General features: G+C 51.4%; 1 protein-coding gene across 3 annotated transcripts in view; it reads left to right on the top strand.

Annotated features, from left to right (window-relative positions):
• Positions 1 to 5,582: 5,582 nt before the first annotated feature.
• Positions 5,583 to 18,692, top strand: part of SHISA6 (shisa family member 6) — a 384,688-nt gene continuing 371,578 nt past the window's right edge. For all 3 annotated transcript variants that reach the window (XM_049859564.1, XM_049859563.1, XM_049859562.1), the window contains exon 1: positions 5,583 to 6,232. In XM_049859564.1, coding sequence (XP_049715521.1) covers positions 5,583 to 6,232 — 650 coding nt within the window. The remainder of the gene's footprint in view (positions 6,233 to 18,692) is intronic.

Below are 18,692 nucleotides of genomic sequence, written 5' to 3'. Positions count from 1 at the left end.
GTCTAATTCTGTTATTTTATTGTTAATCTTTTGGATTTCTACATGTTGTCTCTCTATGGATTCTTGCAACTTATTAATTTTTCCACTATGTTCTTGAATAATCTTTTTGAGTTCTTCAACAGTTTTATCAGTGTGTTCCTTGGCTTTTTCTGCAGTTATCCTAATTTCATTTGTGATATCATTAAGCATTCTGTAAATTAGTTTTTTATATTCTGTATCTGATAATTCCAAGATTGTATCTTCATTTGGGAAAGATTTTGATTCTTTTGTTTGGGGGGTTGGAGAAGCTGTCACGGTCTGCTTCTTTAAGTGGTTTGATATGGATTGTTGTCTCCGCGCCATCACTGGGAAACTAGTTTTTCCAGAAAATCCGCTAAAAAAAAATGCAGTCAGATCCCTATCAGAGTTCTCCCTCTGGCTCAGGCTATTCAGATGTTAATGAAGCCGCCTGGGGAGGGTGGGGGAGGGAACAGAGAGATAGGAGAGTAGCACCTCAGAATATAGCCAGAGTTGCTTGTCTTGCTTGGAATGACTATTATATCTGAGATTCCCGTGGGGCACGTCGCCTATGTGTTGGCTGTGTGGAGATTGCCCCCGGGGGGTCTGGCCCGCTGGAGTCACGGTCAGATCCTCCGCTTCCAGCCCCACGCCCAGCGTCAAGGCTCCCCTACTGGGACGGTGCACTCTGGACTCCAAAATCAGTCGCTGCCTCCCGGGGACTTCTCGTCCCTCCAGCCGCGTGGCCGTGTCGCACCCGAGAGCCAGTTGGGCCTCCTCCCGGGGTTAGTTCAGATGGGTGGAGTAGCTCCCCGTGCTTGTGCCGTGACCGAGTGTCCCGGCTGGGACGCTGTTCTCCCCACTCCAATACCAGTCGCTGCCTCCCGGGGACTTCTCCTACCAGCTGTGTCCCACGCCGCCCGCGCGACCCCGCTGGTCCCCTTCCCGGGGTTAGTTCACGGGGGTGGAGCAACTCTCCGTGTTTATGCCGTACCTGCGTCCAGTCCAAATCCCTGCGGGACGGTTCCCCGGCTCGGACGCTGCTCTTTCTGCTCCAAGACCAGTCACTGCCTCCCGGGGACTTCTCCTATCGGCTGCGTCCCACGCCGCCCGTGGAACCGGCTGGTCCCCCTCCCGGGGTTAGTTCAGGGGGGTGGAGCAGCTCTCTGTGCTTGTGCCGTACCTGACTGGTACGCTGGCTCCAGGCTCTGGAAACAATTGCTGCTTCCCCGTATTAGTTCGTTCTCCGTCTCTAAATCTGTGTTTGTTGTTCAGGGTTCATAGATTGTTATGTATGTGATCGATTCACTTGTTTTTCCGTGTCTTTGTTGTAAGAGGGATCCGAGGTAGCGTCTGCCTAGTCCGCCATCTTGGCTCCGCCCCGTCCTGTAATTTTCTTTTTTTTGTGGTGTCTTTACCTGGTTTTGGGATCAGGGGTATGCTGGCTTTATAGAATGAGTTTGGGAGTATTCTGTTTTTTCCTATGCTCTGAAATACCTTTACTAGTAGTGGTGTTGACTCTGCTCTGAAAGTTTGGTAGAACTCTCTGGTGAAGCAATCAGGGCCAGGGCTTTTGTTTTTGTTGGGAATTTTTTGATTACCATTTCAGTCTCTTTTTTTGTTATGGGTCTGTTTAGCTGTTCTACCTCTGTGTTAGTTTAGTTAGGTAGTGTGTTTCTAGGAATTCATCCATTTCTTCTAGGTTTTCAAATTTGTTAGAGTACAATTTTTTGTAGTAATCTGATACGCTTCTTTTAATTTCACTTGGGTCTGTTGTAATATCGCCCATCTCATTTCTTATTTGGGTTATTTGCTTCCTCACCTGTTTTTCTTTTGTCAGTTTTCTTTTGCCTATTTTTTAATGAAATTATTTGTCTTTTTATCTTTGATATGTTGAAGTATTCTACAGATTTTTGAGATTAGACCCTTGTTAGATATATTGTAGCCAAAATTTTTTCCCAGTTTGTAGTTTCTCCTTTTCTTGTTTTGGCAAAGTCTCTTCGTGAGCATTAATATTTAGCAGTGCCCAGATATCTAGTTTATCTTCTGGTGTTTCTGCATTGTTGTTATGGTTTATACTGTATTTATGTCATGTTTTTTTTTTTTATTAGGGCCCCTAGCACTGTCCCTATTTTTCCTTGGTACTTTGTAAAGAGTCAAATCCTCATGCACACACACAAAAGAACACTTTAATACTGTCCACAGTGCAGGTATTGAAACCAGAGGGAGAAAGAGGGGAAAATGATGTTGGTAGGCAACCAATATGGCCGGCTAAAAAGGGCGATGAGAAGGGCTGGAAGGATCAGCAAAAAATACCGTGTACTGCAGTAAGTGTTGGACTATGTAACCTCTGAGAGCCTATCCACCTCTGACATAATAGTCCATTCTGTGAGTTTGTTGACACCACAATTTTTGAGTGCAGGGGTTCAGAACGTATTTGGGTGGTGGTGGTCTGAGGAACAAAACTCTTTTCTTGTACTCTGTGCCATATGATCAAATTCTACCCATTGCTAGGAAGCTCCCAGATATGGAAAGACAATTTTGGAATAACGAAGGGGAGGTGAAAGGTCAGGGAGGGAGAACTGCAGGGAGCAATTTAGAAACTGCAGATAATATTAAGGGGAAGAATATAGGACCATTGTCTTCAAATATGCTTTCATGATCCCAAATCTATTGGCCTATCTTACCTTTCTCCTGACCTTGAAACTCTGGTATTGGCCAGCTCCACTTAGAGCTCTCCAAGGAGCTTCAACATGGCCATGGCTAACTCTGTCCTGAAGCCATTTTCAGCCATGTTTGTCATTTCAACTATGGGCATCAACTACCCGTGACCTATATCATCCCTTCATCATCTTTTACCTGGATTATCAGAACAGCTTCCAAATTGTTATTCCTGTGTCCAGTGCTCCTTACTCTATTTGACTTTGAGATCCAGGCAATGCGTACATCTGGCAGTATCTCCTTCCTGATTAAAACTCACCCATAGTTCCCTATCACTTGCAGAATAAATTCATGTTCTTTCGCAGGATAAACAATGCCCTCCTGCTAACCTTACCTGGAAGACTCCTTCAAAGTTCATGCTAAACTCCTTGTATCCCCTCTCCTTGCATACCTGTTTACACTCCAAGTCTTCCTGGCTTTACTAATGATGCTTCCCGTGGCCAGAGTGCCCTCCCTTCTTGTTTGCTTTATTAACTCTTAGTCATTCATCAGGATTCTGCACAGGCAGTACCCCATCCAGAAAGCTGCCTTTGATCTTTACCTGTGGCCCCAGGGCTAGGCTGGATGACCCTCAGCTGTGCTCTCAGAGTACTCTCAACCCACTTTTCTTGTGGGACTTAACCACACGGTATGGAAATCATCTCTCTGTCTCCCCAGTGGTCTGTAAGCTCCTCCTCCTAGAGGAAAGGGATTGTCTTATTCATCCAAGTCTACTCTGGCACTTACCCAGTGCCAGAGTAGACACTAAATAAATGACTGTCGAACAGACAATCTTTAAGAACAGGGTGGCAGCTGAGAGGAAGCTGAGGGAGGGGGTGGAAGTGCAGAGGAAGAGGGAGGGAATGGGGAGAGAGTAGCAAGTGGGGATTGCCAGGGGAGTTTGTGCACTCCCCATGCCAGGATCAGCTTCTCCCTCTTCTACCTGAAGTCTGGGTTCCAGCTCCAGTTTACCATTTTAGTCGCTCCCATTCTCTGCCTTTCCAGGATGAGGATTCCAGGTTTGGGCCACACATGACTGGCACTTAATAGACAGTCCGGGGACAATTCTTTGCTGCCCTCACTCTAACAATCTGCCCCGGCCTCCAAATCACGCACTCTGGCGCGCTGAGGCAGAATTTTGTCTGTGGCCGCTGCTTATTTGTTCTCTTCCCACATTCCTCCCCCCTCCCCTACCTCCTTAGGCACAAAGCAAAGCTAATTAGTATTCCTTCTTGGAGTGGCCTCAGGGCTTTGAAAGTTGGACAGGGGTGGGAGGGGACGCTCCTTTCCACAAGCCTGGTCGCACAACTACACAGGAACTCCCCCTTATAAGTCCCTATCGCCCACATTTACAGCAAAGGGATTTCAAAGCTGAGAGGCTCCGCTTTCGCTCGGACGGCTTTCTAACTTGGCCCTAACGCGCTGAAAAAAGTTCCAGAAAGAAGCATGAGGTGCCACCCAGCGCTGGGCTAACGCGCGCCTAGGTGCGTGTACGGGGCAGGGTGGGGACGGACGAGCTCAAGGAGAAGAGAGTGTAAAGCTTAGTTAACTGGTAACCCAAAAGATACACCACTTGACTCCTGGCCTCAGTTTAGGAACCTGTAGCAATGGGTTTGACCTCTTCCCTCAGCTATGAGCTTCGCCACTAGGGTGAGGCAAAGGCTTGCTGAAACCTCAACTCTGTCTCTCTCTGGCACCACGCAGCCTAGGCTGGGAGAAAGGTGGGTCCCGCCACGAGGGCTGGAGGGGGCCGTGGCGAGGAGAGATGGCCCTGGCGCGCTCCAGTTTCAGAGACGACGCTCTGGTCCTGTGTCTGCTTCCTTCTTCGCCCGCCTGGTTCGCGGTGTTTGATGAACGGGTGTCCTGGGCTTTGGTGACGCGGAGCTCCAAGTGCAGCTACCGGGGGAGAAGCAAAGAGTCCTCCCCCCCTCCCCAAGCCCGCGCCCAGGCTTGTAAACGTGGGCGGCGGTGAGCGCTGCCCTGCCTCCTCCTCTTGTTCCCTCCCCTCGCGGCGCTCCCGTGTGTGCGAGCGAGTGTGTGAGTGCGTGTGGCTCCCTCTCTCCCTCTCGCACAAGCTCCGGCACTAGTGCAGCGACGAGCCGGCAGCTCTCCGCTCGCTCGCTCGCTCGGGCAGCTGCGCTCCTGCCCTGCCTCCGCCGCCGCCGCCGCCGCCGCCTCTGCAGTCACAGCCGGGCATGGTGAGTGAGTCCGGTCGCCGCGCCCCCCGACTCGCCTCCGGACCCCGACTGGCTCGGTCCCGGAGAGCCAGCCTGCGACGGGAGCGCGCTGCGGGGCGGGCGCCGGGGCCCCGGCCCCTAAGCGGCCCCTGGAGGGGTTGCTCCTGAGCCCTCGGTTCTGCGCGCAGGGTCGGCCGGACCTGGTCTCCGCGCCTCTCTCGGCCCGGAGACTCGCTCCTCGAGGGCGGCGCGCTCCCTCCCGCCCGCTGCCCGCCTCTGGGAGCGCCCGTCGCCCCACCCCGTGACCGGCTCTCCGTTTTGTCCCGCAGGACCCGCCCGGACGGGGCCCCGCCGCCGCCACCACCGCCGCCGCCCAGAAGCGCGCTTCGGGTCGGGCCTGAAGCGAGCCGCGCCGGGGCCGCCGCCGCCGCCGCCGCCGGGGGATGGAGCTGCCCGGGAGGCGCGCCGAGCCCGCAGGGGGAGCGTGGAGCCGGCGCGCACCGTGAGCCGCCGGAGCAGCCCGCGCCCGCCAGTCCGAGCGCACCGCGCGCCGCCGCAGCCGCCACCGCCCGCGCCTCGATGGCGCCATCGCCCCAGCGCCGCTGACCGCCGCGCCACCAGCCCGGCCCGCGCGCCGCCCTCGGAGCTCCGCCGGCCGGAGAGCGGCCTGGGCGGAAGCCTCCCCGCGCCCTCCCGCCCGGCCCCGCCATGGCGCTGCGGAGCCTCCTGCTGCTGCTGCTGCTCTCGCTGGGGTCCCTTGACCTGCTGCCCGGCGCCCTCGGCGCCCGCGGCCGCGCCGCCAACCGGACCCTGAGCGCCGGCGCTGCTGCCGTCGGCGGCCGGCGGCCCGGGGGGGCCCTGGCCCGGGGCGGCCGCGAGCTAAACGGCACCGCCCGGGCCCCCGGCGGCCCAGAGGCGGGGAGCCGGCGCGGGCAGCCCGCGTTGGCGGTGGCGGCAGCGGCGGCGGCGGCGCCCAGCGCGGCCGTCACCTACGAGACGTGTTGGGGCTACTACGACGTGAGCGGCCAGTACGACAAGGAGTTCGAGTGTAACAACAGCGAGAGCGGCTACCTGTACTGCTGCGGCACCTGCTACTACCGCTTCTGCTGCAAGAAGCGCCACGAGAAGCTGGACCAGCGCCAGTGCACCAACTACCAAAGCCCGGTGTGGGTGCAGACGCCCAGCACCAAGGTGGTGTCGCCGGGGCCCGAGAACAAGTACGACCCGGAGAAAGACAAGACCAACTTCACCGTCTACATCACCTGCGGGGTGATCGCCTTCGTCATCGTGGCCGGCGTCTTCGCCAAGGTGTCCTATGACAAGGCCCACCGCCCTCCTCGGGAGATGAACATCCACAGGTGAGAGCGACCTCCCGGGCCCGCCCCCGGTCTCCCCGTGGTCTCGCTCCTCTGGACGAGTTTCCCTTTTCCCCGTCCCTCTTCCCAGCATCGCTTCCCGTCTTTCTTCCCAAGACAGTTTCGCCTTAACTTCTTTGCACCGGCCATAAATCAGAGCCTGCTGTACCCTCTCACCATTTTTTCAGAACTGGGGAAACATGCTTAGGAGGGCTAAGGGGATTTGTAAAGTAAGAATGGGTCGAGTCTCTGAAGTTGAACTCTAAGAATGTGACAAATTCTTTAATGCTGAGTGGAGGTCCAGGATTCAGTTTTCACTGCCTGTGGCCACTTTGGTGTCGGCTCTTGTGGCATTTGGTTTTCCGAGTCCCACGAGGGCAGCATCTTCAGTCTAGGAAACTGACCAATGTCAGAACCTTACCGGAAAGGGTACAGAGTGATTTAATGAAGAAGCATGGGCAGTTTGAGAGTGTGCTAGGGATGGGGGTGATGTAGAAAGGACGCTTCTGGGGGAAGAAGAAGGAATAAAGGTTTCTCCATTCCATGGTGACCAAGCGCAGATGGCTTCTCTTCTTTGCATCCTGCCAAGTGAGATGCTTATCTTTCCTGCTGAGACCAGAAGACTTGTTCTTTTAAACCCTGTAGGCAGAGCTGAGCTAACGCTTCTTGCCACAGTTAAACCTGGTGGGACATCTTTCACTGCTTACACTGGGGAGAGCGTGGGGCCGCCTCCTCACCAGCAGCATGTGGCAGCAGCCCAAAGTGTGGTTTTCTATAGGCCACCTTGACCTGCCTCCCAGCCCAGTGCCCTAGCTCTCTGTGAGCCTTTCGAGAAGGGACAACGAAAGGACAACAGGAACCCACGTTGTCTGCTTACAACTCGGGGGAAGGACACACCCAGGGAATGGAAAGTAGCTTTGTCCCCAGCCCCCTCTTGATTGATGGCTAGACATGGTTCAGCAGAGTCCTTTCAGGGAACATATCCGGCCCCAGGAGATGGCTCTGTTTCTGGCACCCCCTGTGGGCACTGGCCTAGACACCATGACCACTGCCCAGGTCCGTCCTGCATTTGCGTTTGCCTAGCAGGTCCCCACCCTGAGCCATACACCCTTAGCTCATCTCAGCACCCTGTGTGCTGTCCTTATGGCCTGAAAGCCTCCTTCTCTTGCTACTGTGGCTATTAATCACCTGTACCTTGGTAAAGAGAGAGAAAGGCATATAGGAATTTCTGGATACCCTGAAAGAACTGATTAATTTTTTTCCCTTGATAACGTGGGTGGTGATAAAAGATGATACTCCCTGGCAAGTTGTACTGAGTCAAATCCACCAAGTGTGGGTACCTCAGTACTGACAAACTCGGGTATTAGATTCTGGCTGCTTCCAAAAGGAGATTCTTTTATAGCCCTCAGTCATCACCCTGAGGTGCCACGCCATCTCTCTCTCAGGTAGTGAAGTTTCACTCAGCATCTCTTCTGCCCTTGGGCTGGCCCTGGGCCCTGACAAGCATTGAGACAGATGGACTGTGGTCAGTCCAGGCTCCCAAATGCAGAGGGGATGTGGGAAGGTGAGCTATGTGAATGTGACTTTTATATGGTGGCGGTCTCTCTCTCTGTGCCCCCCTGGAAAGCAGAGAAGGAATGGTATCTGGGCAAGCTCTCTTCTGAAGCAGACATTCTAAACCTTATCTTCCTCTCCACCTTTGCCTCAAGTTTTGATCTTCTTCCCCCTTCTCCTGTGGTCCCAGCCTCTCTGCAGCCTCCCGCTGGCTGATTCCCTCATGTCTTTGTTTGGGTTTCTGTCTTCCCTGAGTTCTGTGCACTTTGGGAAAGCTGCCCCTTGCCCTGACTGCGCCACCTCACTCTGAGTTTGTTCGCGTCGCCTGGGATGATACGGAGCACGGTGTCCTTAGATGCTGGGAGCAAGATATTTGGACTCTGGCTTTGGTATGAGATATTGGCTGTAACGCTGGAGATGTCACTGTCCCCTTTGGTGTCTTCTCCCCTCCCCACCACGCTGACCACCTTCCTCTTCAACCGGGGTGTTTATGGTGATGTTGGGGCAGCTTCTCTCTCCAGTTGGGGGAGAAAGATGATGGTGGGAAGGGAGAGGGATCCCAGTGCTCAGACCGTTATGTAAATATGGGATGTTTCTCTCTGAAGTTCAGCTCCTAATTTTATTCAGTTCACAGCACCTCTTCAGCAGCTACAGTCTTGCCTGCTCAGTACTTGGGAAACAGTCCTATGGGTGCCTGTTAGAGAGGGGACAATGCCCGTCCCTGTGTGTATGGGGGAGAGGAGGGAGCCAGAGACGGGAGAGCCACCCAGACCCTCCATGAGTGACCTTGGGCGGGAGAGGGTAACTGATTTTTGACTTTGGGGTGACCTGAGCTCAGCTGCCTCCCACTGTGACTGCTTCTTTAGGGGGCAGGTCGGGCGAGTGATCACATCGTGTGGAGTCTGTGTGGACCCGAGGTGTGAGTTACCACAGTCTTCCCACTGTGCTTGGACCTGGGGGTCGCCTTCTGCCATTCCAGAGAGATATTTTGGTTTGTGTAAAAACTTTATTGAGATCTAATTTACATACCTTGCAGTTTACCCATTTAAAGTATGTAGCTTAATGGTTTTTAGTATATTCAAAGGGTTGTACAACCATCACTACAGTGAATTTTATAATGTTTTCATCACCCTACAATGAAGCCCCATACCCATACCCATTAGCAGTCGCACCCATTTTCCCCCATTCCCACCCCTGGCCCGAGGCAGCTGCCCATCTGCCCCAGGGAGGTTTTTGTGCACACTGTCTTGTTGGGGAGTAGGGGTGGGAAAGGAGAGAGCACCGGGAGAAAGGGGCAGGTGTTCACACTGCGGTGAGTTTCCCCAGGGAAAGTGGGGGAGAAGAAAGAATGTGCCGTCTTCCCAGGTCAGGGAAGGAAGTTGCAGATTCCTTGAAACAGTTTATTGAAGACATTTACTTTTCTAAAGGGGAAGATGAGCTTATTCCAGTGTGCAGTGCCCCATTAGATGGTAGTTGGGCACAGGGGCCGAGTGTGCAGGAGGAGGACTGGAAGAGGGAGTTCGTGGGGGCGTTAGAAGGGGTGAAGCCGGGATGAGCACCCAGAGCAGCCATCTGCCTTGCCTCGTTCCCGGCTGGGCAGCCCTTCTGGCCGGGCACACACATTCCTTGGGGCAGCACTTCCTTTCACCTTTCCCCCCTGCAGGGAAGAACAGATGCAGTATTTTCTAGAAGTGATTAGAGCTTGCCATCATATTTCTGCAGAAGAAATGTGTGTCCGGAGGGGCAGCACTCGGCTCTCTGGTAGAGAAGAGCATAAAGTCATACTCCATGAGCTGGCCTCGGGAGGTAAAGGGGACAGGCACGGGGAGAGACCCATGCCCTGGATCTGTGCGGCACTGGACATTGCGTGTCTACTTTGCCCAACCAGACCCCACTTCCCACCAGTATCTCTGACCAGGTTTCCCTCCCCTGCACCCCAGGCTCAGGCTCAAGCTGACTGACTGCGGGCATCCGTGGGTTTTAATGTTTCATGAGTGGTTTCTGCAGTGCTTCCCTGAGGCTGTTTGTTCATTGAGGGGCTGCTGATGTCCGCCAAAGGCCTGGGCTCTGCCCAGGAAAAGGCCCAAGAGGCCAGCTCCCTTTGGTGTGATATTCTGTGCTAGGTGTCTCCCATCCAAAGCTGTTCATCCGTCCGTACCCCGCGTTGATTCATTAGTGTCTTGGAGATGAGAATCGTTCTGAGGGAGGTACTGTGTGGCCTTTTTTAAATGCTTGATTAACAGATGGGTCAGGCAGCTATTAGGATGCTGAGGATGCCGGGGATGTGGTTGGTGAAGTCAGAGCTGACCTGGGTCCTCCCGCTGCCTGCACAGGGCTGGAGGGCTGGAGGGCAGCAGGGAACTCAGCTGTGGGAAGGAAAGCCTGAGCAGACGTCCTTCTATGTCAGGAAAAAAGAAAAGTGTTAGGAGGCAACCCTGAGAGCCACCAAAAGGATGCTTCATCTGTGGGGCCCTTGTTGATATCTAGGGAGAATCAAGGAGACGCTTTGCTCCCCCTTTTCTCCCTCCTCAAATTAATTCGAAGCCCCAAGAGCACTGTCTTCTTCTCACAGGCCACATAACTGCAGGAGCGGGACCACTTTGCTGGTTGATTTAGTGAGTTCTCTTCCTAGATTCCTGGGCAGTGAATTGTCAGATCACCTCAAACACACCATTTTTTGAAGCACTGCGGACTCACTGTCATTAATTGATCTACAGAGGCAACTTGTTTTTTACTTCAAACATAGCAATTGGGAGGAAGGAAAGAAAGCCTCTTGCCTTGGACTGTAGGTCTTAGCCTTGCGTGTTTTTCTTTTGCTTTCAAGTTCAAAATATACGTCCGGAAAGCAGTGAAATTGTGGAAGAGTTTGAGAAGCGTTACGGGAGTGGGGGTCCCTGGGTGGTGCAAATGATTTGCACTCAACTGCTAACCTAAAGGTTGGTGGTTCAAACCCACCCCGTGGCGTGTGGAAGAGAGGCCTGGTGATCTGCTTCTGCAAAGGTCACAGCCAAGAAAACCCTGTGGAACAGTTCAACTCTGTAACACGTGGAGTCACCATGAGTCAAAACTGACTTGATAACGAGTTTGGTGTTTCTTTTCTTTTTTTTTTAAATAAGGGTGGGGTAAGGAAAGGATGCTGGGGAAGACAGAAAGAAGTAAAGGGTAGCAAAAAGTGGAGGGGAACTGAGTGAGAAGTAGGTGGGACCACCCAGCCCTCGTGTTCGACAGGCTTGGCTCGTCCTCATTCCTGGGTCTCCTGCCACATCATTCAATACCCTAGCCCTGTAACTTTCCATCGGCAGGATCTGTTTCAAATTCTAAAACCTAAACCTACAAAGTGCTTAATGTCTTTGACATGTAAGTCCAGTGGGGTTCATTCTTGAGAGTTAGCAGGTCGGCCATGCAAATGCTTTTCAGAAATCCCTGGACTTGGAAAATTTTCCCTGGTCATGGTGCTGACTGTTTTCGTGTTCTTCACCCACTGTGCCCCAGGCTCAGCAGTCAGGTACATCTCTCCCTCTTTCCCCACCTATGAGCCTACCTCAGGCTCAGAGCACATTCACTGGGGGGATCTGCTGCTAAGACCCGGAGAGTTTACCTGCTGCTAAGACCCCGAGAGTTTACCTACCATTCTAGACTGCCAAGGCACAGGTAGAGAAAAAGTCGATCCATTGTTTTCAACCTATTTTAGTGAGAGACTGGATTGACTGTGCAGTCGATTCAGACCAACCATGCAGGAAGCAGTGGTTAAGACAGCTGAAAAAGTGAACTGATTGAAAGAAGCTAGTTCACTAGCCCCAGACAGGTATGCCCGTGGATCCAGAATGGAAGGAAATTACACCAAAAAAGCTTCATCCTTCCCACTGCCGGGTTTCTCCAGGGCTTGGCAGGATGGCATTCAGGTGTTAGCTTCCCACGTCCCTTTTTATAGTTGGTGAGAACTTTGCCACATGTTGGAGCTAGCACCTGGCTATGGGACATCATCGCCATCCTTTCCTCCACTCAAGTCTTGCATGATCTATTTATTTTTTGTCTTCTAAAAATTTTTATTGTGCTTTAAGTGAAAGTTTACAAATCAAGTCAGTCTCTTATTTTTTATTTTTGATATTACAGTGAATTCAAGTGCATTTAGTCTTACAAGTTTGGTCACATCCCTTGACAATATCTATCCTGTGAAATCACAAAATCGTGGTTTGAATTTAACTGGTATACGAAGTGTCAGATTAGCAGTGGGGAGGGGGCTATGATAGAATATATTTAGGCCTAAGCTAAATTCGTTTTTTAAAAGTACCTTCTGTTGTGACTTTTTTCTCTCTCTTTTTTTTTTATTTTTCTGTCCTGGGAGACTTCAGATTTTTCCCTGAGTCACGTTTATGACCTCATGTCTCTAGCATGTTCTTTTGGAGATACTACCGATGGGGAAGAGGGCTTTTTGGGAGGTGTATTGGCAATCTTTCAGAGGGTCTCAGCCCCGTGGCCTGGAGTGGGCATATGTCAGAAGTGTTCAGGACAGATTAATAATTCTTTTATTTTTAATTTCTAGAAGTAAAAACAAAATCTTCTAAAAAGGGCAGAGTAGTTCTTTCTACTATTATGTCATTCATTGCAGAATCATAGAATTTTTATTAGAGGCAAGTCATTTAATCACACTCCCTAATTTTATAAATGAGAAGTCTCAAGTCCAGAGAGGTTCCGTAGCAACACCAAGGCTTCACAGCTGGTGGATGAGTAAGCTAGGACCAAGGGCCAGGTTGTCTGAGTCCTCGGCCTGTGCTTCTCACAGCACCGTCCAGCCTCGGCTTGTCCAAGGAAATCTTTCTTTCTTTTTTTATTGTTGGAAGTGTACGTCCAGCATAACGTTTGCCAGCTAAACCTTTTCCATGTGCACAATTTAATGACATCAATCACATCGATCATGTGCACCATCTTCTGATTAACTTTAAGCGTGTTTTTCTGTCTTTTTTTAATTGTGCTTTAAGTAAAAGTTTACAGTTCAAGTTCATTTCTCATACAAAAATTTATACACATATTGTTATGTGACCCTAGTTGCTCTCCCTACAATGTGATAGCACACTCCTACTTTCTACCCCAGATTTCCCGTGTCCATTCAGCCAGCTCCAGTCCCTTTCTGCCTTCTCATAGCCTCTGGGCAAGAGCTGCCAGTTAGTCTCCTGTATCTACTTGAACTAAGAAGCACTCTCTTCACCAGTATCATTTTATGTCTTATAGTCCAGTCTAAACTTTGTCTGAAGAGTTGGCTTCAGGAATGGTTTCAGTTCTGGGGTAACAGAGAGTCTGGGGGCCATGTCTTCCGGGGTACCACCAGTCTCAGTCAGACCATTAAGTCTGGTCTTTTTACTAGAATTTGAGTTCTGTACCCCACTTTTCTCCTGTTCTGTCAGGGATTCTCTGTTAAAGCACGTTTTTCTTAGTTCTTGTCCTTGAAGCTGTGAGTGACAGCCATCTCCCCTCTCTAAGTTTTTTAGCCCTTCCTCATTCAATGTCCCCATCCTCCGAAAGGATTTCTGTTGATCTTCCCCAGTCCTTTTGCAGTTTCTCCAAATTCTTTTTAAAGGGCAATAACCTGATCTAAGCATAATCTTTTAGTAAGACCTGAGTAATGCAGGCCATTGAAGAAGGAAAATACATCACAAGCCAAAGAGTTGTGAACCAGTGGAATGGGTCACTGAATAAAACCGTAGGCAGAAATCTGTAATTAAAAGTCCCAGCTGAGAATGCTTCCTCTCACTTCCGGGCACGGGTGGGAATCGGGAGACCTGCCAGACCAAGGAGGTTGGGTTTTGCCAGAGGCCAGAGATGAGTCTCCTGTGGCCCTGCGTGTGGGTAACTTTACTATTATCTTCTAGGACTCCCACCCCAACTGTGTCAGAGTAGAAATGAGCTCCGTAGAGTTTTCAGTGACTGATTTTTTGGAAAGTAGATTCCTAGGGCTTTCTTCCAAAGCACCTATGGGTGGATTTGAACCACCAACCTTTTGTTTGGTTAGCAGCCGAATGTGTTCACCCTTTGCACCCACCACCCAGGGACTCCAATTCTCTCCTTAAAAATCACACCAGTTGCTGTTGAGTAGATTGCGACTCGTGGCAACCCCGTGTGTTTCAGAGTAGAACTGTGTCCCATAGGGTTTTTAGTGGCTGATTTTTGGAAGTAGATCCCCAGGCCTTTCTTCTGAGGCATCTCTGGGTGGACTCAAACTTCCAACCTTCTGGTTAGTAGCTGAGTGTGTTAACCGTTTACACCCCCCAGGGACTCCTTGGGGATGGCTCCATACATGTATAAGTCAACTCTCTGAACCACAGAAATACGTTCCCCAGTCGCAGGCCAGCCTAGGCAAGTGATTGAAGGTGAAGCGTCCAGAGAAGCTTCAGGAAGGTCATCTAATGAAGCTGGACATTTGGGTCTAATCTTTCTATGAAAGTAATCTCTGTGACATACAGTTGGGGGCTTTGCCTGCAACGTGCCTGCTTTTCCTCCGGAAAGAACTAGAACGTTCGTAACCTAACATGTTGTCTTTTCAAGCAGTCACCTTGGGAGGCTGCACGCTGCTTCTTCTCCAGAAAACGTTCCCACAGTTCCTGTCTTGGAACTACTTTCAGAGCCCATGGCATGTCATTTTGACTTTCTGTGATGGTAGCGTATTTTTATCCTCTTAGGGTAGATTTGATTCTTGTAAGCGGTGATAAGTCATGGGGCTGAGGCTGATGAATGAAGTCAGCAGTGGGGCCGAGCTATACATCAGAAATGAGGAGTACCTCCCCTAATGAGCCCTCATCTTCCAGGAGCCACACCAGCTGTCTCCCAAGGCAGGTACCCAGAAAGCAGTTGCAGTAATGAAAGGCAGTCCCTGCAGCTCGGTGGCCGGCTTCCATGACGACCACTTTGAAGGGGACACTCCTTGTGTGCAAGATAATTACTGGCCTTAAGGAAGTTGGCCGCCTGCTGTATCAATGTATCGGGTGGGCATTGGGGGAGCTGGGAGAGGAGGAAAGGGAAATACGAAAAGCACCTAAAATCGCTGCCCAGAAAGAGTGAAAACAGTGAACTTCCCACGTTTCTGCAGGAGATGGTAGGCAGACCATCCATTTAGCTTGCTAGTTTGATGCTGAGGGTAAAGGACCTGGTTTCTTTGGGATGCACACAGTGAGGCATGGGGTCAGACACCAAGATGTCCATCATGTCCCCACTTCTGTCCACCTGAGGGCCATTGTCTCTGCAATTCCACATTTGGATGGGGTTACTGCTTGGGCCAGATAGCCATAGACGAAGATGAAATGTTCCCAAGCACAGAAAGACGAGGCTCCTGGGAACATTGCTGATAGATTTGTAATGTGCGTTTACTGCCTTCCTCCCTGAAATGTGCATTCATTGGGCAGGCCTGATCCCAGAAAGAGAGGGAGGGGCAGGCTGAGGGTGAGGGCAAGTGACAGAGGAGGCCGCCCCCCTCAGGTGCAGCAGGTGGTGCCACCTTCTTTTTTGTCTTCACAGGCGGGAAGCAGCCAGCTGTTCTCAGGTGGGTGGGATGAGGTTCGTACCAATTAAGAGTCAGGGGGTGGGAAGGAGCTGATACTTACGTTGCTTCCAAGGCACGGCTGGAGCAGAGCCTCTAGCCGCAACAGCCCCTTAAAGGCCCCTCTTGGATACTTTGGGCTGGGTGTCTTGCTCTGAGACTGGGAACCCCACTTGTCTCTGCTCAAGTGGCAGGAAGGTGGGAGCTGTGTCTCCCAGGAACTGAAAGAACAGTTGCCGTTGAGTTGATTCTGACTCATGGTGACCCCGTGTGCATCAGAGTAGAGCTGTGCTCCATAGGATTTTCGGTGGCTGGTTTTCGGAAACAGGTCACCAGGCCTTTCTTCTGAGGTGTTTCTGGGTAGAGTCAACCTCCAACCTTTTGGTTAGTAGCCAAGCCCATTAACTGTTTGCACCACCAAGAACTCCCCCAGGAGTTTACACATCCTTTCAGAGAGCAAGAGTTGGGGAGGACCTTAGATCCCAGCTAGATGACAATTCAAGGTCACTTGAATGAATGAGGGATGGTCCTAGAAAGACTTATGAGAGCCCCCATTCTAGAGGATTTCCTTAGACCAAATCCCAAAACCAAACCAACTGCCACTGAGCCAGTTCCGACGCATGGCAACCCTGTGTGTGTCGGAGCAGAGCTTGGCTTCATAGGGTTTTCAGTGACTGATTTTTCAGAATTAGATCTCCAGGCCTTTTCTTCTAAGGCACCTCTGGGTGAACTGGAACCTCCATCCTTTCCTAACTGATCACATTAACCGTTTGTACCACCAGGGACTCCTTCCTTACTACCCAGAGATGGATTACCCAATAACCAAGGTACACACGGGTTCATTTGTGCTTACTTACTAATCTGTACAGATAAGTAACTTCTGTACAGATTCATAAGTAAACACAATTAATTCCATGTGTACCTTGCTTACTGTAAGCCTGTGCCTACCTTGCTTGCTGGTTCATCCACCCCTGCATACCAGGTACTTGGTAAACAGTTGATAGGCGTTGTCTCATTGCAGCCTCCCATCAGCCCTCCGAGGAGAGGGGTCCATTGTATAGATGAGAACGTTGACTCAGAGTTTAATAACTTGTCCAAGGTCACACAGCTAGAAATTTGCCCGTCTGTGTCTCCCTTTGGAGTTAAATGGGGCAGCTGACTCCAGCCTTCCTGGACATAAAGGGCTCAGGGATACCCAGATTACCTGAGAAAGCCAAGACCTACCTGCTGGGACCCTGGGAGAAGGTTAGAGTACCAGGATGGGAGGCTTGATGACTTACCTGTCAGAGTACTGGCGAACCACTTGGGCCAGTAGCCCTGGTTTAGATTGTATATAGGACCAAGATGCCCAGGGCAGTCAAAGGGCTCTTTTTCAAGAATGGATTATGTTCGCTGAGGACAGTGCAAATACAAAGAAAATGCATAAAATAAGACAAAATGAAGCCCCTGATTCTAGTTGATTGTAACTGAGGAAAGCGCCCTTGGGCAGGCTAGTGAGCCCTGGCCCCTGGGTGTGGTGAGGGGAGCTGGAGCCAGAGGGTTCCAACCAAGAAGGATTGGCGGTTGAGAGGATGGGTCTCAGTCTCCTCCCGATTTAATTACTGACAGGGACGGCTTGCAGACAGCTCCATTTATCACCATTCCCCTCTCCCCCATTTGAATGTCTAGCTTGTGCATACGATGTGCAGTATTTCCCTAGCTCCCATCTGTTTCTGCGCTGTAGTTTTAGTCCTTGTCTTCTTCTGGCCTTGCTGCCTAAGTACCTGTTCTATCCCCATGTTTCCTGATTTCTTGAGCCTTTGTGTCCTCTGTCCTGTCCTGCCTCCCTGGGTGGTGCAGATGGTTACTGGAGATTTGAATCCACCCAGAGGTGCCTTGGGAGAAAGGCCTGGCAATCTACTTCTGAAAAACCAGCACTGAAAACCCTGTGGAGCACAGCTGTACTCTGATACACACGGGGTCTCCATGAGTCGGGGTTGACTCGACTGCAGCTAGTTTTGCCTCTCCTTGGCCCCATGACACTGAGAGGCATGGGAAAAGGATGGAGCCCTGGGGAATCCTTATAACCTGTGTCTTATTCTAGAGCAGCCCAAGGCTGCAATTCTCATGGGCTAGCAGTCAGGTGCTGAGCTCCTCGTCCTAGGTCTGCAGCTCCATGCCAGGGGTACCTGGCCAGGAGACTCACCTCTAATTTGAGGTGTGGAAACCATTCCTAGCCTTCCGCCGGCGACCCAGGGTTCCTGAGCACTGTTTCCAGCCCTCTTGCCCCTCCCGGGCTCCTGAGGGGCAAGAGAACCCTTGGGTCCCCCTTTTCCCGAAGTCAGCTTTCCCATCTCGAGGCCCGTGGAAGCTGGCACTCCAGCCGGGCCCTGGATGCCTAGAGCCCTGGCCCTGCTCCCTGGTGATTGGAGAAGTCTCTGCTTTCTGCAGCCTCACAAACACTGTCATTATTCCTTGCTTTTTTGGCATTTGGTCTCGTGTACTGTTCCCATTAGCTTCGGCATTAAAGTCTCATTACTTAGGACATCTGTCCTCTGGACATACTCCTTGTTCCTCTAGCCAAATGTCCCCTTCTGAAAAGTGTGCGCTCCACCCAAACAGCTACTTCTTCCCTCTCCCTTCACGCTGGCTGGTCTAGTGGGGAGGAAATTGAATCCGGGGAAGAAGTGATGGGGAGGAGGGGAAGCTGGTAATTGTAAGTGGTATCCGAGAGTGCCTCCAAGAGCCCCTCCATGCCTTCCTTTCTGAGGTCCTCAGAGTACAGACCCTCGCTGTATCCCCAGGGGTTGGGCAGAGAGGGGGCAAAGCCCCACAGTAGCAGAGAAGACAGTTGTCAGGGGAATTTTTGCTCCTCAGAACTAGGGTGAGGCTCACATTCAGTCAGTGGTGAACTCTGGCCTCAGTGACTCTGACATTTGGACAAACTTGTCTGAGGGACATGTTAACGCACCTCCCTGAAAGGTCAAGGAGTGAGGCACGGCCCAGACATGCAGACCCTGCTCCAGAACTTGAGGAAGAATCTGGATTTCAGCTTCCCTGTTGGACTAGAGGAGTCCTTGGGTGCAAATTGAAAGGTTGAAGGTTCAAGTCCAACCAGAGGCACCTTGAAAGAAAGGCCTGGCAATCTACTTCCAAAAAATCAGCTGTTGAAAACCCTGTGGAGCACAGTTCTCCTCTGACACACAAGGGGTCACCGTGAGTCGGTTGACTGCAGGGCAGCTGGGCTTGTTAGAACTGGTAGTTGGCCCACTCTGACTTTTTACTGCATCCTGAGAAATGTGCCTGAACTTTCCCCGGAATAATGTCCCGTAGGTTTGGAAGACTTATTAATGCTTCAGGGAAGAACACAGCTTTTGTGTTCTCAGATAATCAGCAGCTACC

The sequence above is a fragment of the Elephas maximus genome, chromosome 19 (genome assembly GCF_024166365.1).
Source record: "Elephas maximus indicus isolate mEleMax1 chromosome 19, mEleMax1 primary haplotype, whole genome shotgun sequence".
Classification (NCBI taxonomy): domain Eukaryota; kingdom Metazoa; phylum Chordata; class Mammalia; order Proboscidea; family Elephantidae; genus Elephas; species Elephas maximus.
This window is presented reverse-complemented; position numbering and strand designations above follow the sequence as displayed.